The sequence below is a fragment of the Scatophagus argus genome, chromosome 1 (assembly GCF_020382885.2).
Source record: "Scatophagus argus isolate fScaArg1 chromosome 1, fScaArg1.pri, whole genome shotgun sequence".
Taxonomy (NCBI): domain Eukaryota; kingdom Metazoa; phylum Chordata; class Actinopteri; family Scatophagidae; genus Scatophagus; species Scatophagus argus.
The window spans coordinates 1497456-1524222 of record NC_058493.1 but is presented as its reverse complement, the minus strand read 5'-3'; the positions used below and the strand labels follow the sequence as shown (position 1 = coordinate 1524222).

Genomic DNA, 26767 nt, shown 5'->3' with positions numbered 1-26767 from the left:
GCGAGGAAAAACTGCCTTTTAGAAGGCAGAAACCTCGGAGCAGACCCCGGCTCAAGATGGGCGGCCATCTGCCTTGACCGGTTGGGTTGAGAGAGAGAGAGAGAGAGAGAGAGAGAGAGAAAGATAGACAGACAAGGAGAGAGAGGGAGAGGGGGGTGGGGCAATGTTGATGAATGTTGTCTTCACTCTCAACAATCAAGAGAAAACACAAGCAGCTCAAGCTGATCAATCACAGTCCTTGCAGCCCATGTTTGATACTTGTGTCATCACCATAGCCCAGACGAATGGAGGAGGGCATGTCAAACTACAGTGTAGCCAAAAGCATATGTTGGGCAGTTCCATCTTCTACTCCATAAGTATGCAGTAACCCCTTAACATACCATCATACGGGATACATTCAGGTGAACTACAACAAATTCTGTGTTAGTGTCCTTTTCACCTCTCTCGTGTCAACACGAGAGAGGTGTGGAGTGGCATGAGTATTTTTTTTTTCAAGAATTTCCCTCCAGGGATAAATAAAGGAATTCTGATTTTTCAACCTTGAAAAATGTCTAGAAAAGCCAAAAATCCCTAGTTTTCAGGCTACAAATCTGCCTGATGTGAAAATCAAAATAAATTATTATAGCTGTTGTTTTCTGTTTTAACTTTAAACTTTTGGACTTAGGTACTTTGTATGCATATTGCACATTTTGTACGCTGCATGAGAGAGACTGCGCAATATAACTTGCACTGGAATAACTCACATAAAAATAAACGTCTCCTTCACTGTACTCCCTGCTTGTGGTGAGAGTCTCTCACTGTTGCACATTCTCACTTTTTTTAAATTTAATTTTTATTTTATTATTTTTTTCTTTAAATTAAAATTTTTTATTTACCTATTTTTTGGTAGCAGGGACAAAAAGAATTTCACTGCACATTGTACCGTGTATGATTGTGTATGTGACAAATAAACCTATCTTGTATCTTGTATCTTGTTTTGAGAGCACTGACTGAAGTAGACCACCACACTCTACAGTAACTGCCATCCCTAAATCTGCCTGCTTTACAGCTCTGCAGACATACACAACATCCTCATGTGTGCTGTTCTGTCAGTGAGTCTTTGTAATTACCCAATCATGAAACTCTCTTAAGGTTGTGTTCACAGCGTACATAAACAGCAGTCAAACTATTGAAAATGTACATTCCTCTGGAAGGATTTCTGTTTTTCAGCTTGCAAAAATTCTGACTTTTTACACTAGAAATGTTTCTCTCTGTGTTTAAGAAAAGAGGTGTAGTAATGAGGCGAAACCATTATAGATAAAATTAGTGTTAATTATATTTTCCACATTTTATGAGAGTTACCTTTCCTTCTGGCATCAAATGAGCACTGAGCTCAAACAACTACATAAGCTGCTCTGGCTGTCAGCCGCAGGACTTTGGCTCTTAAATTATGCTGCATCTGCAAAGTCCTAAATTTATGGGCACAACGAAATAAATTCAGCTACAGCTATTTGATTTTCCTCTATGTTCAAAATGGATATTAAATGAGAAACCAAGTATTTCTTTTTAAAGTGACCTTCAAACTAAATAAGAGAAATGGACACAGATGAACAGTTATGAGCTCATTTTGTGTCTGTTCCACCTGTAAACTCAGGCTTTAAGGTATCCTGCAGCCGATTCATTTTCCAAATGCAGTGATTGATAGATAATAGAGTGATGAATAATGCATACAGAGGAACAAAGGTGATGCTCTGTGTGTCTGTAACAGTAAATAAAATCAAATGTACAAATGAGTCTGACAGGAAGTGTGCCTGGACAGAAGAAACTTGTTTTAAGCACAGATTTGCAGGTTCCCCACATTCCTCTGGTAAAATGAGTGTCACACACATTTCACACCACTTCACAGTGCCGACTCGTCTCAGAAACATACAGTATGTGCTGAGAATAGAAACCCTATTTAGACATATTGTGTTATAAAATAGAAAATTAAACAAAGGTATGTGTCACAGAATGATGAGACACACACAAGACTGACGCAGATTTTAGCTAAGAAAAGATGCTCTTTGTACCCACATAATGAGAAACGTATTTGTTTTTTTATTAGCCAATGCACTAGCATGACTCCAAGAGTGGAGTGTTGTTTGAGCCATCAACCAATTCAGGTTGAAGCAGCTCAACAAACACTGAATGGATTTCCATGAAATTCTGTAAATAAATTCATGGTTCCCAGAGGATGAACGATAATAAAGTTAGTGACCCCTTGGACCCCACACCACAACACTTTATTAAAGTTTCTAAGTGAAATGTCTTCAACACTTTTAAACAGAATCCTGGGAAACTCAGAGAAAGAATCTGAATGACCAGTTGGATGGGGACATTCATGTACATACATATGTAGAAAAGTACCTGAAATTCAATTCAATTCAATTCAGGTTATTTATATGGCGCCATTTCACAACAAACGTTATCTCATGACACTTTCCAGCATCTATAACAGCTTCCACTCTTCTGGGAAGGTTTTTCCATAAGAAGATCCATAAGTGTTTCTGTGAAATTTTTGCCCATTCAATAGCAAGGTCAGGCTGGCCTGGCTTGCAATTTCAGTTTGCAGTTTATTCCAAAGGTGATTGATGGAGTTTTTTGGGTTTTTTTTATTTTGCGAGGGTGGCTGTAGACTATTAGACTTTAGACATTTAAAGGAATTCTCTCAACCTACCATGAAAGTCAGATGTCAGAGTCAGCATTCCTGAATCTGGTTTAAAGTTAACATCTCACACAAATGTATCTAATTTAGAACATTAGGCCTCATGGCTCTTTAGCCACTGGACCATATTTACACTGAATTTCATCTTTTATATAGACATTTAATTTTACATTTAAAGGTTAGATATCAGGGCGGCACGGTGGTGCAGTGGTTAGCACTGTCACCTCATAGCAAGAGGGTTCCAGATTCGAATCCCGGTCTGGGTCCTTCTATGTGGAGTTTGCATGTTCTCCCTGTGCCTGCGTGGGTTTTCTCCAGGTACTCCGGCTTCCTCCCACAATACCAAAAACATGCACATTAGGTTAATTGGCTACTCTACATTGCCCCTAGGTGAGAGTGTGTGGTTGTCTGTCTTTGTGTGTTGGCCACATCAGAGGTGGATGTGGATGCTGAGGACTATTTTCAGTTTTCACTTTCATATCCAGTATATTTCAATATTTGAGGTCTTACTTTTTTCAGTTGTAGATTTCATGTTTTCAGATTCACCTTTTTTACAGTTTCAAATCTTATTCATCTATTCTTATCTTCAGGTTTCACATCTTTCTTTCATCTGAAATGTTGTCTCGCAGAAGAATACATCAAATAGCCAAAATGTCTGGTGGAAAACATGCCAAATAAATAGGTTATAGTGTGATGAATAAAACATGATCACAACTGAAAGGATAACCGTGACCTTACTGTTCCGTGTAAGGATTGATAGGAACAAAAATCTTTGGTGAATTACTGATTGAGAACAGGGTACTTTGCAATTATAACCAGACTCCATTAACAAAAACAGTAATTTTACTGCAAACGTCTTAAAGTTACAGATTCAGAAGAATCAACAATAAAGTTTTTAATAGTGGTGGTGGTCTTGCCATCAGCTCCAAGAAATGTGACCAATAGTGCAAATTACTTTCCTGTCATTGTTTTCCATTACTATTGGAACACATTTTAGCTGAAATACTCTCACCTTAAAGTTGGAAGGTGTTTTGTCACAAACATGAAAGTTTCAACAAATGAAATATCCTACCTCTGTCATCTGTGGATTATGACTGACAGCTCCACCAGTTAGTTTGTTAGACATGAGTGAACTGTGACTTGCAAGAAGAAAACTTCCCATTTGTCTGAAAGTGTTAACCATAAAAACCCAAGCAACTTCATTTAAGTGACAAAGAAAAAAGAAAACTATATGAAGCCAGCACTCAAAAACAAAACCAGCAACACTTGGTGCAGGATGTTGTATAGCTTATTGTGTGTATTGCTGCTGCTGCACTGTGATTTCCCTATCTATCTGTCTATCTATCTGTAGTTCCCTTGTTAGCTCAGCAGCAACTGAATTGTATATATGACTTGGTAGTGATACTACATTTGTTACCCATACATCTTCCTCAGTTACAACTGCATCCTTGACTTAAAACATCAAACAGCTTCCTGAATGAAATGCAGGCCTTGTTTTAGCACTCACGGATTTTTTGTGCTGAACTGATTTGGCGAATGTGACACCTTTATCTGGCAAAGATCCTGGCAAACATCTTTGGCAACCATATTTTTTACCAATTACCTTGACCAATGTTTCAATCATTTTGGTTTTCTTAAGCAATCTGTGCTCTGCTCACTCTGTTGCTGCCATCCCTACTGCCACACTGCTCACATGAAAGTTATACTATTGCTGCTGTTCCTATTATAATACCAACAACTTTTTTTTTGTATCAGCAACAAAACAAAACATAACATTTATTAAAGTTTGGGGAGCCTTGGCCATCTCACTCAGATCATCCTCCTATTTTACTAACCATGCACTAAGCTCAGCATGAATTTCAGTTTGTTTAAATCAACAGCCAAAAAGAAACCAAAGTACTTTAAATATGATGAATATCAGTCACTGTCCATCACAATCTCAGTGACTAGAATTACTGCTTGTATACATATGCCATTCCGCATCCAAGACAAGTTGCTCTTTCTATTCATGTTTGTCCAGACTTACATGATGCATGTATCGATTAACAGAGAGCTTCATCACATGGTGCAACAACAATCACCTGAAGCTCAATATTGTCAAAATAAATGAACTTGGTCCTTCTTCTGCAAACTCCTCTAAAGTACATGTCAAAAAGTAACATGTCATCACAGCCAGTGTCATCACAGCAACTTCTTGGAGAGCTCCTCATGTAGAGTTCACAAGGTTAGAGAAAGAGATTCTTTCCAATGAACAGAACAAGTACTTCAGTCTGCTGTTAATATACTTGAAAAATTAGCTATTATTAGTTATAAGTATGACCAAGCTGTCTCTATTATTAATTCTATTGGTCTAGCTAGCACCCCAGCTAGCTAATGTGTGAGGTAACAAAAATGCAGATACTACCCTAAATTCTAACAAAAATACACAACACTTGCATGATCTTCTCCATACCACATTGGTCTTTGTACACCAACTACCCATGCAACACTCAGTCCTCGCAGATAGCATCCAGTCACAATAGATACTTAATCCTGCCCAAATTCAACAGTTCAAACTGTGGTTGGATGGGATTAAACCTTTCAATGTTAAACCCCACCTCAAGAAGTTTTCACTCTTTAAATAAAATTTAAAAGAGAGAGAAATAATTACATGGTCACTGGCTGTGATTTCTAATACCTTTCATTTTTAGGGTCTAAAGTCATGTTCATCTTCACTACTTACATTTAAATAAACTTCCACCTGAGTGGAAAATACATTTTCAATACTCTAAAGCTGTTATTTGTGCTGCAGGAGACTCCACATCAACCAGACAGGGAAAACTGAAAGAGAAGGAATGCGTAAAAAAGAAATCTTCCATTCAATATAGACAGGCATATGCAAGTGTTTTGTGAGTGTTATGTATGTATTGGTTTGTTTGTTTATTTAGCAATATTCCAGAAAACTACAGTAAGTAATGAATACCAGTCTCCTTGTCAGCATTTTTCTACTTAATCTCTTGTGACAGACTGAATAATCAATACTGAATGGTTCTAAAACTGAGATGGAATCTGATTAAAACTCATTTTGAACACATTTTTTTTTTTGCTTGGCTCTTCCTATTGTGCACAGTACTTGTTTTGTGTGTGTGTGTGTGTGTGTGTGTGTGTGTCTTTGGTGATTTAACCAACCAATCTCATGCAACAATTGGCCAAAACATAATTATGAATTTAACTTCTGGGTGTTAAATTTAAAAGCCTGGGAGGAAAAAAGCAATTAATATGTGAATGGTGCAGTTCAATCTGCCATTGGGTGGGTTTCTGTAGCCAGATGGCATTTTAATAGTCCAGCCTTGATGAATAAATGCTGAAGGCAAAGAGAGAAGAGCAGGCCAAAGTTGAGATAGCTTCTGAAGGCCTGTGGCCAACTCAGAAAGGATCATACTGCCCAGACAGGTGGCAGACCGAAAGCCCCGGGAGACAAATATGCAGCTTTATTACATACCTCCCATTGACACTGACTGGCAGGAGGGCTGGTGACGCTTTGTCTACAGTTAAACTAGGCCTGAGCTGTGGGTGTAGTCTCTGAAATGACCTAGGCCAAGCATGGGCATTTGTAGAGGGCCAAAGGGTGACAGACTTAGTAACAATTGGATTGAGAAAAAGATGTAATTTAGATTTAAAGTTCACCATATTAAATAGTTACAATAAGCTTGGAGAACATGAAGCTCAGAAGTGGAACCAGAATGAATGGAGACATGTGTGTGAATTGGACACAGTTGGAGACTACATCAGTCGGATACCTACGTTTTTCAGGTGTAAGGTGGAATACGGTCTGTCCTCGTACTAGCCGGCATGTGGAGCCATCACCGCCACAGACACCACAGTTATCCTCCCTGGCACCGTTGGCCAGCTGACGATCACATCCCACCTCCTGCACACACAACATAAACATGCTCAGAAACAGATAAGGAACTGACCACAGATTAAAAGACAGAGAGGCAAGACAGCTGATATATACATTAGCAGATTCCAGCTTCTCCAATGTTGTGATTTGTGGCACCTCTTTTATATAATTATGATGCAGTGAGTCTCTGGGGAAGGTAATATCAGTTGATTGGTCAGTCAAGCTTGAGTGACTGTTACCTCCATAGTTAGCAGTCAGTTTTTGGCCATGTATTGCTGTCCCTTAACCCCATGTTCCAACATGGAACTGAGAAACAAAGTGGAGGAGAAGGTGCTGCTGAGCCTAGTTGTCATACTTCCCCAGCCATAAAAATATAACTGCTTTTACAGTCAGTACAGATGCAGTCAAGGTGATCTGTACTGTGTGCAAAAGTATAGTCAGCAGGGGCAAACATATTACACATCTGTCAACATCTGCAATGCACAGTCACTTGCATTTCAAGTATCCCAGTATGTTTCCAACTCATGTTAGTAAGTTCTCCTCCTTTCCCGCAAGGGTATGAAATGCTTGCTTCAGGCATGAAATGTACCTCACAATTTACTACAGTGCAGTTTTTGTTATTGGTAGAACACTGTAAGTGCTTCTTTTTAATGTTAAAGCCTTTTAATATGTTATCACTATTTTGTTGTCCTTTCTCTTATAATAGAAAAAAGAATATTTACACCATTTTATGCCAGGTGTATTGTTACACCTTGTATCGGTTCAATACTGCTCCGTGTGTACTATGATTTTTTTTTGTTGTTGTTGTTAAGATTTACTGTGTGACTGAATAGAGCACTTCCATTCCAAAAGTAAAGTCTGTTTTTCAAATGAAAATGTGGGTCACCTGAGTTTGATTTCATTTAATGTTGTTTTGAAGCACACACATAAAGACACACAGCCTGATGTAGATGCTAAATCTCTCCATGCTGAGTTACTGTGACAGGCTGACAAAACAAAGTGACACATACATACACACTTTACATTACACACCATTTGTCTCCTCCACTTTACTCACTGGAACTGTAATTATTTTCTCTTCTCCTTGTATACAGATGGATTTCCTGTGGCTGTGTGATGTATTATTAATACATATACATGCACAAGAGGAGGGATTGGCCTCATTCCATCACTAACGAACTTCCTGGTACAACATCACAGTAACCCCTTTCCTGTGCTGCAGTCCCCATCCCAACATGATGCAGCTTCTTCCTTGCCATGCCCAGTGCTATCTCTGCATGCCTGGGTTGGCACCACCTGCCATGAAGCACCTGTGTGCACCTGGCATGATTGTTGGGAGGGCTTTAAGTTTAATAATGTACCATAAATTTATTTATTACTCAGAAAGATTCTGATACATCATTCAAACTTTCAAACTAAGTTAAACTTGAGGGCCCCATCACATTTTCAAAACGGCACAGGAATGCTTCCAGGACCACAACAATGGTCTGCAGACTCCACAGATCCGCCAGATGCACAGGAATAAGCCATATCCACCCTCCCATCACTCTGAACGCATCAGACCCAAAGGATTCAACATTCCAAAGCCACTGACCACAAAATACCCCCAGAGGTCCTGTGTCTCTTCCCCTGACAGGTCAGAGCCATTTTGGCAGCACAAGTGGGACTTTCTAAAAAATCAAGCAGGTGGTTTTAATATTGTGGCTGATTGGTGTATAGATGTTACTGGAAAGAAACTACAAATTCTAAAAGGTGGATGCTCCACACACATCTTCAACTTGAAAGCTCAGAAGATTTATAGAGTCAGCACAGTTTCAAGGAGGACACCCAAGATTAGTGTCACCAATTCAGTATCTGACCAAATCTGGTCACAATCTGTTCTTCTGTTCCTGACTTATGGTGCTGAGTAATGGACAAAAAATTTTTATATCACAGTGAAGCTGACCTTTAACCTTGAGTCCAAGTGGACATTTGGGCCAAATTTGAAGAAAGTCCCTCAAGGTGTTCCTGAGATATCATGTTCAGAAGACTGGGAAGGACAGACAGCAAATAAACTGTCTGACCACAGTTATTGCCAGTGTGGCCCCCAAACACTCCTTTTAACAGTGAAAAGTGTGTTCACTTATTAATATTCCCTTTCATATACTCGTTTCCATAAAATTAAGATGACCAACTAGTTTGACTTGGACGTTTAAATCTAAAAATGATCAGTAATGATCTAATTTCCAGACTACAGTAGCAGGAGCCAAGTTGGATCTGGATGACTAACAATGGTGGCTTACTGTGCAGTAAATCACACTCCAAGAAAAGCACTCTTATGAGGCCCACCACTCTCAGAAAGTAAACCCAGACACAAACTGCTTTCACTCATTCAGACATGAAAGAGAAGCGAAAGTGTCCATGCCTACTGTGGGCTGGCAGCAGTCGGCACTTGAGTAACGCAGGAGAGCTGTGATATTGACTTCTCACACGCCAAACCAGCAAAACAGTTTTACAAATATTACAACCCATCATCTTTTCAACCATGAAAGTCTCCTTCACTCTGCAGCTCACTGAATCCTGTGGATATTATTGTACTGCTACTATGGCTTTAGACACTGACAAACACATGCTTTTCATTGCAAGAAAAGTGCAGGTAAAATTAACAAAGTGAAACATCATCAACAGAGTCAGGCCCTTGGCACTAGCAAAAATATTATGTGCTTTTCCAGTGTAAACAAAAATGTCTGCCGTGAAAAGTTATGTTAAATTTTCAGTGTAAATAAGTCATCTGTTGTATGTTTAAATAATTAATAATACTGAACAGTTTTAATTACTGCTATGTTCGGAACAGCCCTGTGCTGGGGAACAACTCAGTATACATGTGGTATGTGTGAAAGTTAGGATTGGGTAGATCTTGCTGGTTTTGCCTGTCCAGTCTGGTGTACAAGCTTAATTCAATCTAATTTCATGCAACCCAACAAAACTCAATTGCTCTAACTGGAAAGTGCCATGAAACAACTGTTGTGATTTGGCGCTATATAAATAATTTGAATTGAAATTGAACTGAATAGTATGAAAAGTGCAGGAATGTATTGTTTTGACTTGACTTGCAAGGTTTGCAAAAAACTGAAAGGTTCGCTCTTGAAATAGAGAGACTGCCATCTTTTCTCAAATAGCATCAGGCTGAAATCTTATTTTATTTATTATTTTGGTTTGAAACATTAGCAGAAAAGTTAAGTTGAATGGCTGTGAGAAATACAAACATGAAACAGGCACTGCTACATCCATCCATCCATTTTTTTCCGCTTTATCTGGGACCGGGTCGTGGGGGCAGCAGCTTGAGCAGGGATTCCCAGACTTCCCTCTCCCTGGACACTTCCTCCAGCTGTTCTGGGTGGACCGCAAGGCGTTCCCAGGCCAGCCGAGTGACATAGTCCCTCGAGTGTGTCCTGGCTCTTACTCAGGGTCTCCTCCCGGTGGGGCACGCCCGAAACACCTCCCCAGGGAGGTGTCCAGGAGGCATCCGAAACAAACCCCTCCTTGAACCGCCACCTTAACATGGTAGAGGGGTTTGAGCACCCGAATGTCCCTAGGAGCTATGTTGTCAGGGGCTTAATGCCCCTGGTAGGGTCTCCCAAGGCAAACAGGTCCTAGGTGACAGGTTTGACTAAGAGCTGTCCAAAAGCCTTTAATGAATGGTATGACATCAAGGATGTGTACGTCGCCCGGATTGGCGTTACTGGGGCCCCACCCTGGAGCCAGGCCTGGGTTTGGGGCCTGGAGTGCCTGGTGGCCGGGTCTTTACCCACGGGAACCCAAATAGGCAACGTTGGCCTGCCCTCCTGTAGGGCCATCACCCACAGGAGGGTTCAGAAGGGGTCGGTGCAATGTGGTTTGAGCAACAGCTGCGGGCGGGGGCCCTGGTGACCCAAACCCTGGACACTGCTACATTTCTATTTATTCATCTCTGGACCTTCATTCCCTCAATCTCATGCTGGAGCTTCATATAAAACGTTATAAAACACCTCCAGCCTCAGAGCGTTGCATTTCTGCACTAACCTGAACTGCAGGAGAGTGAGTCAAAAACACAGTTGTACTGGCTGTTTCCAAAGAGGAGTAAGTTCCCCTTTTAAAATCACTTTCTGCTCCTTCAAGGAGCACCATTTTCATTATTCAAACTTAATATTAGGAATAACTCCACCCTTGGCACCCTCCTGACATTTACAGGAAGCTCAGTAATTTCAATGACAGAAACTTATGTTGTTCACTGTTCAAAATGGGAGTGGGAAATGGGAAACTCTCAGTTGTACTTTATAGTGTGCAGCTGAGAAAATCCTGGAAATAAGGCCATTAGTGACTGAGCTGGAGTTTAATTCTGAGGATTAAAAGCATATACAACAGTAATGCTGTATAGCATCTCGAATGTAGGTCAAATGTCAGATTACTACATCTAAGAAAGTCAAGGTTGGGAAAATGTAAGCCACATTTTATTCCCACTTTGAAATGAGATAATATTACACTAAGGAATTTCCAAATCTTCTAAAGAAAAACCATTAACACAGCAGTCTTAGCTCTAATAATTTTCTAGAAAAATAGCTGATATGATCATTTCAATGAATTGCCAGCCCTTTTTTTTTTGACATTTGACATTTTCTGACATTGTGTAAATGTTAGCTGGTTTCCTTGTTTGGAAAGGGGTTATTTTATTTTGATTTTCCCTTATCAACAATACAATAACTCCCAGGTAAAATACCGGAGTCACAGAGATTACATACAATTTAATTTTCATCTAAAATGCATGTTTGTTGCTTTCATAATAATAATTATAAATTGTCATAGTCATGGCAAATCTGCTTCTGCATATGGACTTGAGTTCTTCCGAATCACTATATATACGGACTCGTGACTGTAACCAACTGAGCCGAGTGAGTGCATGGAACTCACAGTTCTAAACACATCTGGACCCACAAGACTTGAGCAGTAAAACTGGCTACAGTCACGAGTCCTCTGTTTGCACTCAATCATGTCAGATGGTTACAGCTATGTTTAGGGCCATGCAGGAGGTTTTTCTAACCCGGCTCTGTCGGTTCCCCGAGTCCACTGATGACAAATAAAATTGCAACCATTGCTGGTCCATGTAATTTATGCTATTTGTTGCAACAGTTTCTTGACTCAGAATGAATGGGGTAGGTTATAAAGAGATAATGAATTGTGCAATTTATAATTTTGTACTTATATTGACCGTTAGCAGCAAGTGTACGAAGGACTCAACAGATCCAGGTTAATGAAGAGGGAGATTTGTGAAGCTCATTTATTTTTAGGAGCCGAGTGAATTAACTGACTTGTACATGTCTACACAGTAATGTTAAAGTTCTGAAGTTCTTAAAGTTGTTGAACCACCTTATGGTGATCTGATCTATAGCCACTGACATGTCCATTTCACCATCGTCATTTTTCAGTTGACGCAGAATCTGGATTAAGCTAACTTTAATTTTAATTTTAGAGTTCTAATTTTAGAGTCGTTACTGTCTGTAAGTTGATTTACCAAATACAGCTGCATGGATCCACGCTGGTTGACATTTTGCTGGCCATTTTTCTGTCACTATTTTTCATGTATGTACAGCAGCTATATATCTTGCTAGCTATATGAGATGTTGATTCTCATTCTTAATCCTATTTGAAAAGCTCTGATTGGCCAGTTGTTTCTTGAAAAAGGTGCCAAACGACATACCAGGACAAGCTGAATCACTGAACAAGTAAGGGTAGTGATTTAGAGGTCTAAAACACTAAAACAGCATGATTGGGTAAAGCCAAGCAGTGTAGACTAAAGACTCAAACATATCACTACTGTGGGTGTTTATTATTACACAATTGAAATTTTCATACATGTTCTACAAGATCTCAGAAAAGAGGGAAAAAGTCTTCAAGTTTTAACACAACAAATCTTATCAATCAACAACGCTGATTAAAGCTTTGAAATATTCAATCATCCATCTTTGAGTAATCATCTTGCAACACTATCCAAATCTGCAAGCAAATAGAACAAAGACTTCAAAGCTATTTGCTGTATTAGACATAATATATGCTCCGTTAAGGCTTAGAGTATTGCTCCGTTGCTTTGCTTGATTTCTAGGTTCCTCTTTGTTCCCTTCACAACCTGTTCTCTTATTGAACACAACTCTACAGTACACATTTGCACTGCCTCCATGATGCCACCAGTTCTCTTGCAATATCTGCACCTGCTCACCTGTCACAGTTGTTTACTTATACATTGGTGGATCTTCTCAGCAGAGAACAGTCAAGTCAAACATATTCCAGCCTCAGGGTAAACAAGTCTGGAGAACTAGCCACAGACATAAAATAAAGCAAGGACACAGACAGTGATAAATCAGTGGTGTGACATTAAGAAATACGAATAATGCCTTATTTCTGGAAATACACATGTTTGTTCTCAAACCTACAATAGGATGATAAGGTCGTCAGTCAATTTAAGTTTTGTTATATCCAGGATAAGTTTAGCCTAGCTTAGCTTAGCCTCAAAATGTCAATACTGAGGGGCATCTAATCTGTTACTTACATAAGAAATGGAAAAACAAGAAGGAAAATAAACTGCAGTAAAATGTCTAACAATCCTACAATTCTTATGTAGTGAACCTCAGTGAACTAACATAAAACCAACTCAGTAAAATCGAGCATACCAACAATAAAAGATGCAGCGTGGAATATCACCTAGGACCCACAACCATAAATAATAAAATCAACATACTGTGAATTATATAAAGATGGCAAGGGAAATAACTAATCAGAAATACACTATATATACAAAAGCATTTGGACACACTTCTTTATTGTTGTATTTAGGTGTGGTATGGGGCTGTTTTTCACACAGCCCACTGATCACGTATGGCAGAATATAGAACATATAGTGTATATAATAAACATGTAGAAACAAAATGGCAAAAAAAATAACCAGCAAGGACTTACCTTTCTTTAGTAACACTATAAACACTACAACTGCTTTAAAAACTCTTTGATTAGCACAACTCCATGCCTGGTGCAAAGTCAAACTTTCACTTTCTCCTAGCTCACATACATATAAATCACCCAACTGTTCAGATGCCGCATAAAATGGGAACAGGCAGAAAACATCTAAACCACATCTTTGAAACCAATACCTTACTACCTTCCAGCAGTTCAAGCACATATACAGTGGTATGAAAAAGTTTGGGCACCCCTGATCATTTTCAGGATTTTCCTTTATAAATCATTGGTTGTTCGGATCAGCAATTTCAGTTAAATATATCATATAGCAGACAAACACAGTGATATTTCAGAAGTGAAATGAAGTTTATAGGATTAACAGAAAGTGTGCAACAATTACTTAAACAACATTAGGCAGGTGCATAAATTTGGGCACCACAACAGAAAAATGACATCAATATTTCATAGATCCTCCTTTTGCAGAAATAACAGCCTCTAAACGCTTCCTATAGCTTCCAATGAGGGTCTGGAGTCTGGTTGAAGGTATTTTTGACCATTCTTCTTTACAAAAAATCTCCAGTTCAGTCAGGTTTGATGGTTTCCGAGCATGGACAGCCCGCTTTAAATCACACCACAGATTTTCAATAATGTTCAGGTCTGGGGACTGAGATGGCCATTCCAGAACGTTGTAGTTGTTCCTCTGCATGAATGCCTTTGTAGAGTTTGAGCAGTGTTTGGGTTCGTTGTCTTGTTGAAGTATCCAGCCCCGGCGCAACTTCAACTTTGTCACTGATTCTTGAACATTGTTGGCAAGAATCTGCTGATACTGACTGGAATCCATGCGACCTTCAACTTTTACAAGATTGCCAGTACCTGCACTGGCCACACAGCCCCACAGCATGATGGAACCACCACCAAATTTTACTGTGGGTAGCAAGTGTTTGTCTTGGAATGCTGTGTTCTTCTTCCGCCATGCATACCGCCCCTTGTTATGTCCAAATAACTCAATTTTACATTCATCAGTCCACAGCACCTTATTCCAAAAGGAAGCTGGCTTGTCCAAATGTGCTTTAGCATACCTCAAGCGACTCTGTTTGTGGCATGTGCGTAGAAAAGGCTTCCGCCGCATTACTCTCCCATACAGCATCTCCTTGTGCAAAGTGCGCTGAATAGTTGAACGATGCACAGTGACACCATCTGCAGCAAGATCATGTTGTAGGTCTTTGGAGCTGGTCTGTGGGTTGAGTTTGACCGTTCTCACCATTCCTCGCCTCTGCTTATCAGAGATTTTTCTTGGCCTGCCACTCCGGGCCTTAACTAGGACTGTGCCTGTGGTCTTCCATTTCCTCACTATGTTCCTCACAGTGGAAACTGACAGCTTAAATCTCTGAGCCAGCTTTTTGTATCCTTCCCCTAAACCATGATGTTGGACAATCTTTGTTTTCAGGTCATTTGAGAGTTGTTTTGAGGCTCCCATGTTGCCACTCCTCAGAGAAGATGCAAAAGGGAGAACAACTTGCTACTGGCCACCTGAAATACCCTTTCTCATGATCGGATTCACCTGTGTATGTAGGTCAAGGGTCAATGAGCTTACCAAACAAACTTTGTGTTCCAATAATTAGTGCTAAAGGTACTCAAATCAATAAAACAACAAGGGTGCCCAAATTTATGCACCTGCCTAATGTTGTTTAAGTAATTGTTGCACACTTTCTGTTAATCCTATAAACTTCATTTCACTTCTGAAATATCACTGTGTTTGTCTGCTATATGATATATTTAACTGAAATTGCTGATCCGAACAACCAATGATTTATAAAGGAAAATCCTGAAAATGATCAGGGGTGCCCAAACTTTTTCATACCACTGTATAGTATTAGGGAGGAGCAACACTTATACTCAATTTAAGTATACAATTAAAGCAATAAATCACACATTTTTGGACCAATCTTTGAGTTGGTTCAGTCATAAATGCTGCTGCAACTGCTTTGACTGTCTATCACAGCATCACTGTGTCATTCATCCATCCATCCATTTTCTATACCGCTTATCCGTCAGGGTCGCGGGGGGGCTGGAGCCTATCCCAGCTGACTACGGGCGAGAGGCGGGGTTCACCCTGGACTGGCCGCCAGTCAATCGCAGGGCCAACACACAAAGACAAACAACCACACACTCTCACACTCACACATAGGGGCAATGTAGAGTAGCCAATTAACCTAATGTGCATGTTTTTGGTATTGTGGGAGGAAGCCGGAGTACCCGGAGAAAACCCACGCAGGCACAGGGAGAACATGCAAACTCCACATAGAAGGGCCCAGACCGGGATTCGAACCTGGAACCCTCTTGCTATGAGGCGACAGTGCTAACCACTGCACCACCGTGCCGCCCATCTGCAACTGTTTTTGCACTGTTCTTGTTTTTTGCACTCTTTTTCTGTTCTTGTGAGCTGCCACGACAAGTGAATTTCCCCACTGCAGGATCAATAAAGTTCATCTTATCTTATCTTTAAATTTAAGAATGCACTGCCACTGAAATGGCAAACCGATTTGTGAGTCACTGTTGGCTAACTTTGCCTGGCCAATCTCATAACATTAGCTCACTTGTGAGACAGGATTAGGCTGTGAAGGACACGAATCAAAGATTTGGTTCTTGCTACTCAACAACTTTATTTGTATTTGCCTCTGGTTTAGAAAGCATATTTGGTCATATTTTACTACAAAACCTTTTCTGCTTCTGTTTGCCCTGTCATAGTGCATTACGCTGTTACAAACTCAGACTTCTTGCATCTGCTTCAAATTAAAAGCATTTCAGTAGAAATGTAAGAAATTTCTTTAAAACTACTTTTTATTTTTCTTCTGGGAGAACCCCCAGACCCCCCACCTATGTAAACAGCATTTTCTTGTTTATGCATGAGGTCTGTGGAATGAGTTTGATTTCATATGTGCATGTGAGAGGACCATTTTCAGCTGTGTACATGAGCACATTTTACAAGTATGTATGAAAGCTTTTCAGTACTTTTCATGAGAGCTTTTCAGCTGTGTATTTTCAAGGCCCTGTCATACCCAATTGTGATAGTATCAACTGCTACCACTGAACCTGTTGGCCAGTTGAATGTTTCAGGCAGGGGGTTTTGAGTAGTGCCCAACTTTCCCATTCTTTAGTTGCCCCTGTCTGTTAATATTGTGTATGTTTTTCTGTTCTTCCTGTTTTTCTGCCTGTCCCCTCCTTCCTTGTTTTCTATTGTGTGTTGTTGCTGGGCCAATTGGAGCTGCTCTGGGTCTTCCTGCTCTCATCCAGTCATCTGCCTCCTGACACACCTTTTCCTCATCTCAGGCAATGTATTCACATCGGCTGCTGTGCATTTACACAGGTCTACACATACTGCCAACTCCTGTGGTCTATATGTCAGGCCAGTCCTCATTTCTGCTCTGTGCTTCTGGAATCAAGCGGACTAATCTTTGTCTCTTGTTGTGTGTATGTTCAGGTTCGTTGCTGCATCCTGCCTTTGCCTGCACAGCCAGCTTTGGTGCTCTTTGCGTTTTCTTTTGGAATGGAGATTGGAGTTTTTGGGATTGAGTTATATTAGTTCCTGACCACTTGCACTCCCCTGACAACCTGCTACTGCGTAGTTTGGTGAAGATTTTAGTTGTGAATTTGGATTTCCCAGAAACTTGTGTAAATAGTGTATATAGTGAACTTTCTGAATACTTTGGACTTGTATTATTGAAAATATTTTAAAGTAAAATTGCTTCCTTTTCCTTTTGAGTGTGTTTCTGACGTCTGCTTTTTGGGGTCCATTTTTGAGAGATCTTAAAACTGTCCCAACTTGTTTGAAAATTGATAAAGAATAAGGAGATTAAACATTAGATGTATTGTCGTTAAAATGTTTTCAGTTAAATATGTGTTGAAAAGGATTAGCAAATTATTACTTATTATTACTATGATTATTATTATTTGCAATGGCTTTGGTACTGTGAGCACAGAACCACAGAACAGGATTTAAACACTGATATTTACTGCTTATACAAATATACTACATGTAAACACTGAATATTTTTACTTCTATTTTTACGTGTCTCCTGGAGTCCATCACTGCTCCATTACTCTAAAGCTACGATATTATTAATGTGTTTTTTCAACATAATTCATGTTCATGTTGACTAGAAACAAGCAGAGAGAAGCTTAGCAGTCTGAGAAGTACTTTAACTGTAGGTGAAAATGTCTGTTCCATTGTAGCCTGATACTTCAGGACGACAGCAAGAGATGTGGAAAGGTGTAAGCCTCTTATGACTCCTGTATTAAGACATTATTAGAGGGTACCGTGCAATTTCAAATGTCAGATTGTAAATGCATCTGCCTTTTCCACTGATGTATGTATGATGTTGACAGCTGGATTTGCATAAGCAGAGCATGTGGTTGATGGATCTGTTTAGGATGCTGTCTCACCATCGTGGCTATTTTTGAGGAGTCAGAAGATAACCTCTTTTCCTATAATTCCTTCCCTTGTTTACTTCCCTACTCCCCTTTTGTCTGTGAGAACTTTTCACCTTTTTCGTTCCTTTTCCAACACTTTACTGATAGCCTTAAAATGTCACAAAATGAATAAACCAACTGTCTCCCCTGTGTTCAAGTCAGAGTGGTTGCAAAGTTTGTTATTTTCACCCTCATCCAGCATGAAAAATAAACTTAGAGCAAATGCAAAATGAACTAGCTGTCCAAAACTCATCAATTCTTGTTTTGCACTTAAACAAAGTTGATGGAAATGCATCACTGGGTAGTTGGACAGGAACTCTGAGTTACTCATGATAGGTTTCTACTGCACTGCCACTTTGTGCTACATCACCTATGTGTGAGTATATATGAATCATTGTTTGGGGAATGGCTCTGTCAAGTGTGATACATGTGCTCCTCCTCCTGCCACAAACAGCCTCTAATCAAGCAGCCAGCCTGGAAGTGGAAAGGATCCACAGTAAATCCCATTCTGTGTGTCCCTAAACAAAGCTCATCTAAATATAGAGCCTCTGACATGATTATGACACTGCAGGAACCAAAGCCACCATGTTCAGCTCATCCAGTTCAGCCAATGGAACTCTCCTCCGACCTGAAGGGGACAGACCACCTTTTTCCGGTCGAGAACCAGTGTTCCACGACCAAGACGAAAACCGCATTGTTCCTCTTGGATCCGAGGTTCGACTATCGGCCGGATTCTCCTCTCCAGTACCCTGGCATAGACTTTCCCGGGGAGGCTGAGGAGTGTGATCCCTCTGTAATTGGAGCACACCCTCCGGTCCCCCTTCTTAAAAAGAGGGACTACCACCCCGGTCTGCCAGTCCAAGGGCACTGTCCCTGACTGCCATGCGATGCTGCAGAGTCGTGTCAGCCAAGACAGCCCCACAACATCCAGAGCCTTAAGGTACCCAGGACGAATCTCATCCACACCCGGAGCTCTGCCACCGAGGAGCTTCCCAACTACCTCAGTGACTTCAGCTTGGGCAATGTATGGACCCGCCTCAAGGTCCTCAGCCTCTGCTTCCATAACGGAAGACACGTCAGCAGGATTGAGGAGGTCCTCGAAGTATTCCTTCCACCTTCCGACAATATCCCCAGTCGAAGTCAGCAACCCCACTTCCACTGTAAACAGTATTAGCAGGGCACTGCTTCCCCCTCCTGAGGCGCCGGATGGTTTGCCAGAATTTCCTCGAGGCCGACCAATAGTCCTCCTCCATGGCCTCCCCAAACTCTTCCCAGATCCGAGTTTTTGCTTCCGCAACCGCTCGGGCTGCCGCACGCTTGGCCCTCCGATACCCGTCAGCTGCCTCGGGAGTCCCACAAGCCAACCATGCTCGATAGGACTCCTTCTTCAGCCTGACGGCATCCCTTACTTCCGGTGTCCACCACCGGGTTCGGGGATTGCCGCCACGACAGGCACCAGAGACCTTACGGCCACAGCTCCGAGCAGCAGCTTCCACAATGGAGGTGGAAAACATGGTCCACTCGGACTCGATGTCCCCAGCCTCCCTCGGAATCTGGTCAAAGTTCTCCCGGAGGTGTGAGTTGAAAACCCCTCTGACGGAGGGTTCCGCCAGACGTTCCCAGCAGACCCTCACAACACGTTTGGGTCCAGCTCACCACCAGGTGGTGATCGGTGGACAGCTCAGCCCCTCTCTTCACCCGAGTGTCCAAAACATATGGCCGAAGGCCAGATGACACAACCACAAAGTCGATCATTGACCTCCGGCCCAGAGTGTCCTGGTGCCATGTGCACCGATGGACATCCTTATGCTTGAACATGGTGTTCGTTATGGACAAACTGTGACTAGCACAGAAGTCCAACAACAGAACACCACTCGGATTCAGATCAGGGAGGCCGTTCCTCCCAATCACGCCCCTCCAGGTATCACTGTCGTCGCCCACGTGGGCATTGAAGTCCCCCAGTAGAACCCGAATAAGCGACGTGGGCCCGCTCTCTCGTAGGCCCACCACCCGCGAGAGGGTTCAGAAGGGGCCGGTGCAATGTGGTTTGGGCGGCAGCTGTGGACGGGGATCCCGGCGACCCAAACCCCGGACATTTTAACTAGTTTGTTGGTTAATCTACAGCAGTGCATCTACTCTATGAGATCATTGTATGTTTATAGACTGGCTTTAGAACCACACATCTCTTAAAAGTTTCACAACTTCACCATTTTTCTCTCACACGGGTAAAGCGACAGGTGGTACAGGTGTCCAATCGTAACAGACGGGGAAGAGACTGACCGGATGAGATCTACCGTAATTTCTGGACTATAAGCTGTTACTTTTTTGCACACGCTTTGAACCCTGTGGCTTAAACAATGATGCGGCTAACTTATGGATTTTGCCTCAAGACGAAAGTGACATTGAGAGCGACAACTGAAGAGAGACTGACAACGTGGATTTGCATCAAGTTTTTTTTTCCTTTTTAAATTTAGTGGGTGCTGCTTATATTCAGGTGCACTCAATAGTCTGGAAATTAGGGTAATTAATAATACAATCCTTTACCTGGCATACTCCATTGATGCACATATCAAAGGCATCTGTCCGGCATCGTGTCCCATCCAGCACCTTTGGGGCCAGTTCAACAGTGAGACTTCTGCCTTTGGCCTGGCACAACAGTGCACAGGGTGCCAAGGGGTCATAGGGCGCTGGGACCCACTCGTAGGTAACACCCTGGTACTTGATGTCATTGTGGGCTGAACACTGCTGGGCCCGGAAATCACCAGCCTCTGCTGGGCATTCCTGAGGAGAGGAACAGCAAGCACAAGGGCAGAGGTTGGAGAGTTACACCACTATAATGCATTATAATTTATGTCAGTGTCAACTGATTTAGCATTTAAAGGATGTAATTCAACACATTATAAAAACAGAAAAATAATTAGGTGGTACAGATTCATTACAGAACTGATAATTTTACAAACCTAATACGTGTACATTTTACCTTTATTTTTCTATTTATAAACATTACTGTTACATTCCCTGTCACAGTCCATTTGTCTCCTACTGTTGTCCAACCTTGAGAACCAAGAATTTTGGAACATTTAAAGCATCAACTTTACATGTTTTATAAGGGAGGAAATCCATTCAACATGTTTGTTAGACTTCAGAACCAACAAAGTTCATCTTAATTTTAATCAAATCTTTAAAAAAAAAAACAAAACTTTCATTAAGTGAATACTTAAGGAATTTCACTGGATTCTTTCATTGTGATTCATGATATTTTTCTGGATCGATTTTATATATGTTTAAATCACTATCTATATTATCCCATTGCCAACACAATTGTATGTGCTACCAAGATACCCCCAAGATACCTATTCTCAAGATACCTCCAGATATCTTGAATTTTCCTCAGGATCAATAAAGTATCTATCTATCTATCTATTTACCAGAAATTATAATTGGGATAATATAATATGATAATATTATCTTTAAAAAGGGTCCATTTCATTTCCCATGCTTAATATAAAATGACCTGGCGTCATACTTGCAGGAATGCATCCTGTACTCTGTAGAAACAAAAAAAATGTGAAAAGAGGGTCCACCAACTATATCCACCTGTGGTGAACAATATAACTTGATTTTGATGATTCACTTCACTTCAGTTCAATTTATTTAACTAGTACCAAATCACATCAACAGCTGTCTCTTGACATTTTCCAATTAGAGCAGGTCTAGACCAAACCTGTTTTAGCTGGCACACTATATATCCAGACTATTCGACTGACGGCCCCCGGGCCGGGTCCAGCCCCTGACAAATTTTGTACTGGCCTTACAGTGTAGTGTAGTGTAGTTATTACATATGGATTGGCTAATCGTACATTCTCTCATGCAGGAGGCGGCATGCACACGTTTAAGTCGGACATATTTTGAGGGACAGCACATGATGAATCAAAGTCACCCTCCGACTTTCAAGCACAAAGGTTGATTATCTCTACTTTCAAAAAACGAAAAGTTGACTCTGGGAACAGCCAGTTTAACTATGAATGGACAGAGAAATACGCCTTCATTGCTGTGGATGCAAATCCTGTGAGCTTAATCTGCAACTAGTGCTTCACCGTGTGTAAGGACTGTAATTCGAGAAGGTATTTCAACACAATGCATGCTAACTTTAGTGCTACTTTCCCGCCAGGCTCTGCCGCTGTGAAGCAGAAGATATCGGGGGTCATGTTGTTCCGGGCTTGTACGGATCAAGAGAGAGCAACTGCGCATCCTTACGAGTGGCATGGATATTTGGAAACAAGAAAAAGCCGTTGACAGACTCAGAGACAGTCAATGAGTGTATGCTGGCATCAACTGATGAAGTGGTAGCAGATGAGAAAACCCGAAAAAGCGTTATTGAGCCTATCAAGCAAATTCCAATATGTGACACGTGAAACATGAGGAGAGTTGAGCCCCTTGCATCAGACGTTTTCGAGAAGCTATTGGACAAGCTGGGGAAGGCTGAGGTGATGTCTTTGGCCGTGGATGAGTCAACAGACAACAGTGATGTCACAGCTGTGCTTCTATGTGCAATTTTCTTGATGGAGAATGTTTTCGCGAGAATCTGCGTCGACTACTTCCCCTGGAAGTCACACCACCGGTGAGATTCTATTCACCAAAATTGCTCTTTGAGGAGAACAACTTGAATTTTGCACACGTCAACATGCTGGTGACAGATGGTACGGACTCCATGGTGGGAAGGGATGAGGGGCTCGCCGCGAGCGCGGCAGCTGCGGCTCCGCAGATGAGATCGCTGTTTTTGTGAACTAAGAGAGGAGATTCTGATGTTTCTCCAGTCTTCAAAACTGAAAAACGCTGGCAAGTTTCTGTTTCTGATGGGAAATGATGAGTTTAATGCCACTGTTTGCTTTCTGAGTGATGTTTTCCATCATTTAAACCCACTCAACATGGAGTTGCAGAGCAGAGAAAAAGAAAGAAAGCTCTTACTATTCTCGGCTGATCTTTGTCCTGGGAAGATGCTCCACTTCCCCACATTAAGGAAATCCAGCCTGCAAATTACTGAGATGATGTCAGGCTTTATTGACTCATTAAAAAACAACTTTGCCACCAGGTTTGATGATTTCAGCATCTCCAGTGAAGTGAGGAGATTTGTTCAGAACCCTTTCTGTGTGAACGTTGAGGCAGACTTTGCATTGAAGGGAAAGTAGCTGGTAGCATCATTGGATGAGGGCTTTTAACAACTGGAACTCACTGACATTCAGTCGTCAGATGATTTGTGACAGTCACTGCAGGAGGCAGGTTTTGAGAAATTCTGGACCCATGAAGTCAGCTGAGAGAAATTTCCACACTCAAGGGGTCTTGCAATTTTTCTTCTGACAATGTTCGGCTCAACATACACTTGTGAGTCGTCGTTCTCACACATGACTGCCATTAAGACTCACAATCGCAACACCTGACTTCACTGCTCTTGCTAAGTCAAAAAAAAAAGCCATTTCTCTCATTAGATGGCAAATGTTAGCAAACTACATTCAAGGTAACAGGAATGTTAGTCAAGCAATAATGCAGTAATGGGGATTGATTTTTGAACAGTATGATGCAATTAACATGTTATTCAACCTCATATTATGCACTTAAAGTTTCTCTTTTTGTGGTATGGCTCAACTGAACTGAATAAGGTGATTACAATTTGAATACAGACAGAAAAAAAGAATGTAAAGAGAGGTCAACTGAGGGGCTGTTACAGTGATTTTTGTCATGTTAGCAAATGGGTGCTACAATGGGTGAAGTGATTATTGTTGAATGCAGTTTGAAATATTTTGCCTTGACAAAGTGTCACGCGCTGTTATGTTGTTATCATTAGAAGCATACTATGCAGTTTTGTTTAGTATTTGTTGGCGCACTTGGAATTGAAGTTGTTTGTCAGTTAAATGAATGAAAATGTAAACAACTGATATGGCGCAATTTGAAATACATTGCCTTGATAAAATACCATGCACTGCTGTGTTGTTATAATGCTGTTCTGTACCATACTATGCACTCTGGTTTTATTTTTGTCAGTGGAGATGCATTCGATGTTGCCTATCACTTAAAGGAGTTCAGTCTTAAATATCTGTGATATGGCTGACCTAGACTGATTGTTAAGGTGTCAGGTTCAAAGGTTCAAAACGGACAAAAGTGAGTTCAGTAGTTGCCCATATGTGGATTTATGTGCGTATGTTCTGCATTTACAAAATAGAATTTACTCCTTCAGTATGTTGTTGTAATTTCTTTATTTGTTACTGTGATTACTTATATTCTCTGGCCCCTTAGTTTGCCTCAGTTTCATGAGCTGGCCCCAGTTCCCAATTAACTGAACCGCCCTGCTGTATATGCTGACATCTTTATGGCAAGATATTTTATTATGATGTATATAAGATTTTCTAGGATCTGTGAAAACCAGTGATGCATGGGTCAGAATACCTGTATTCTACTTGTTTTGAGAGCCAATCTGTACCACCAGACCTGCAAAATCGTATGTATCATAGTAACACAGTTTTCAAAACCAAGGACTGAGACAAGGCTGAAGGTGCTGAGTCTGTTAACCTTTCTCTTTTCTCTTTGTCTCATTCCCCTCCACGCACAGTACTGAGATCTGCAGTATGAGAAATGCACTGTCCATGACAATTCAAGACACCTATTAAAAATAGTTCAGAAAATACTGGCTTCCATATGGGTTGCAGACATTAGAGGAAAAATCAGGCCTATCTGACCATGGCAGCAGAGGTAATGCTGCAGAAAAGCTACCAACCGGATGTTTCCTGGGACTGAAATCACTCTCAGATCAATAAGATGCTTGTTCCTCCAAATGACAACTGTCCAAGTCTGGCAACCAACTCCTCCTGTCCTCTTTTCCTTGACTGATAACTGGACACATCTAGCCCTTCTGTTGTGCTTTGACCTAAGATTCCAGGACTTTGTCCACAAAGAGGATTTCAACACACAAAATAAACTTCATTAATTTGTATACAATTTTGAGTGTTTTATTCAGCTTTCGAACACTTTTGGTGCTCCTGGTCAAAAATGATCTGTAATTAGAAATGAATGGGGGGAGACAACAATTGCAGTGTAAAAAAACGGAGTACATCCTTATTTGTCAGATGGACACACATGTACGCACACACAGCCTTGTCTATATCACATTGTAGGGACACAAGACGTGAACGTGCAATGTGGGAACCACCCTTTCTGAAGGTCTTACAGCATTGAAAAAAATCAGGTGGTATACTGGAGCAGCCAGAAACACACATATCACTTCAAATTGTCAATCAGACAAAGTAGAATTCCTCACCTGACCAGGGACAGCTTCCTGGGGACTTTTCAGGTTTTTAGTGACTTGTGGGGTAACCTTATACACACTTTCAGATTTTTCTATCTTCCTTTGGACCAGTTGACACACTTTCAAGTTTAACTTACTTTGTAGAGACCTTAAACACTGATGGTGTTTAAACATTTATTTGAAGGAATATATCATTTGTAAGTTTTGTTAATAAGTTAATATTCATTGAAAAAAAAATAATGGGGTAATTATTTAGTTTAAAAGACTTATTAGACCATATTAAAAGACTATATTCATTTGAATATCTGAGTTGAATTAATAAGAAGATTAATAATAGAAGTTAATTTCCAGATAAAATGCTTATGTGGTATGAAAATGACAAAAGATGTATGATTTGAAGTCTCATCTTGTCATTTTTTAAGTTTTAAGACTAAGCTGCAACACATAGCTCTCAAAGTTAGCGCAAATGATGCAATGTTTAAGATTTTATTACTACAAGTCATCTTAAGTAACAGACAGACATGGGTCAAGGGCTATTTTTTAATAGCTTGACAGCCCTGCTATCACATAAGAAAAATAAATTGTATCAAAATAATTTTTTGCAAATCCAAGCAGATTTTTTGAATGTGAACATTACAATATGATTCATTAATATCAATCATTTAAGTGATACTGTCTCAAAAAAACAAACAAAAAAACAGTCCTGTTCTGCTATGTAAATCAAGTAACCTTGAGCAGAAAAACAAGAGAAGGTTTGTCCAGACCCTCCACCAGCATCCACCCCTAGCCCCCTGACCTCCAACACCACAGTGATCAACACCTCAGACCTCAACGACTCACAGGAAATCAACTGTGAGTATCTTTCATTTAGCTGGGAGGAACTGGTGCATGGACACAGAGACTCATCAGAATCCGTGTAGCTTACAAGGTGACGATCGACTCCAGCTTTGTTTGATGAAAGAATCGGTCCTGATTCATCCTTGTTCTAGAGAAGAAATAGTGAAGACATAATATATGAATAACACACATACATACATACACAAAAGAAGACGACTAAGATTAAAACAATTTGGAATAATTTGTTTATTGAATTCAATTTAAACTTGTTTGCATTATTGTATTATTATACTTAAAAAACCCCACTACAAATTACTTTAAAAATGTCTTTATGTAGTTCTAAAGTTTCAAGTTGGTTGTGATTTGTCAACCATATGCTGCCTGATAGAGGACTTGTGAAAACACTGACGTTGCTTAAATTAAAGAAAAAAACAAGGCATAGCAAAAATTTAAAATGTGCAAAACCTGACTATACCCTTTCACTTATGAAGATTCTAGATCAGTGTCACAATATCCTAGCGAGTCCCCACTGAGTCAGAAAACCAGACTGTGCTTGGCAACATGTCTGACACAACAGTTTAACCAATGTAGCCAAACCAAACATGTATTTCATAGATTTTTCATAGGTCAAAGT

General features: G+C 40.6%; 1 protein-coding gene across 2 annotated transcripts in view; it reads right to left on the bottom strand.

Moving 5' to 3' along the window:
• The window catches only part of adamtsl3 (ADAMTS-like 3), a 188923-nt gene that overhangs the window by 55793 nt on the left and 106363 nt on the right, over positions 1 to 26767 (bottom strand). For both annotated transcript variants that reach the window (XM_046387311.1, XM_046387226.1), the window contains exons 6-7: positions 20544 to 20780; positions 6467 to 6593 (exon numbers count right to left, since the gene is read on the bottom strand). In XM_046387311.1, coding sequence (XP_046243267.1) covers positions 6467 to 6593; positions 20544 to 20780 — 364 coding nt within the window. The remainder of the gene's footprint in view (positions 1 to 6466; positions 6594 to 20543; positions 20781 to 26767) is intronic.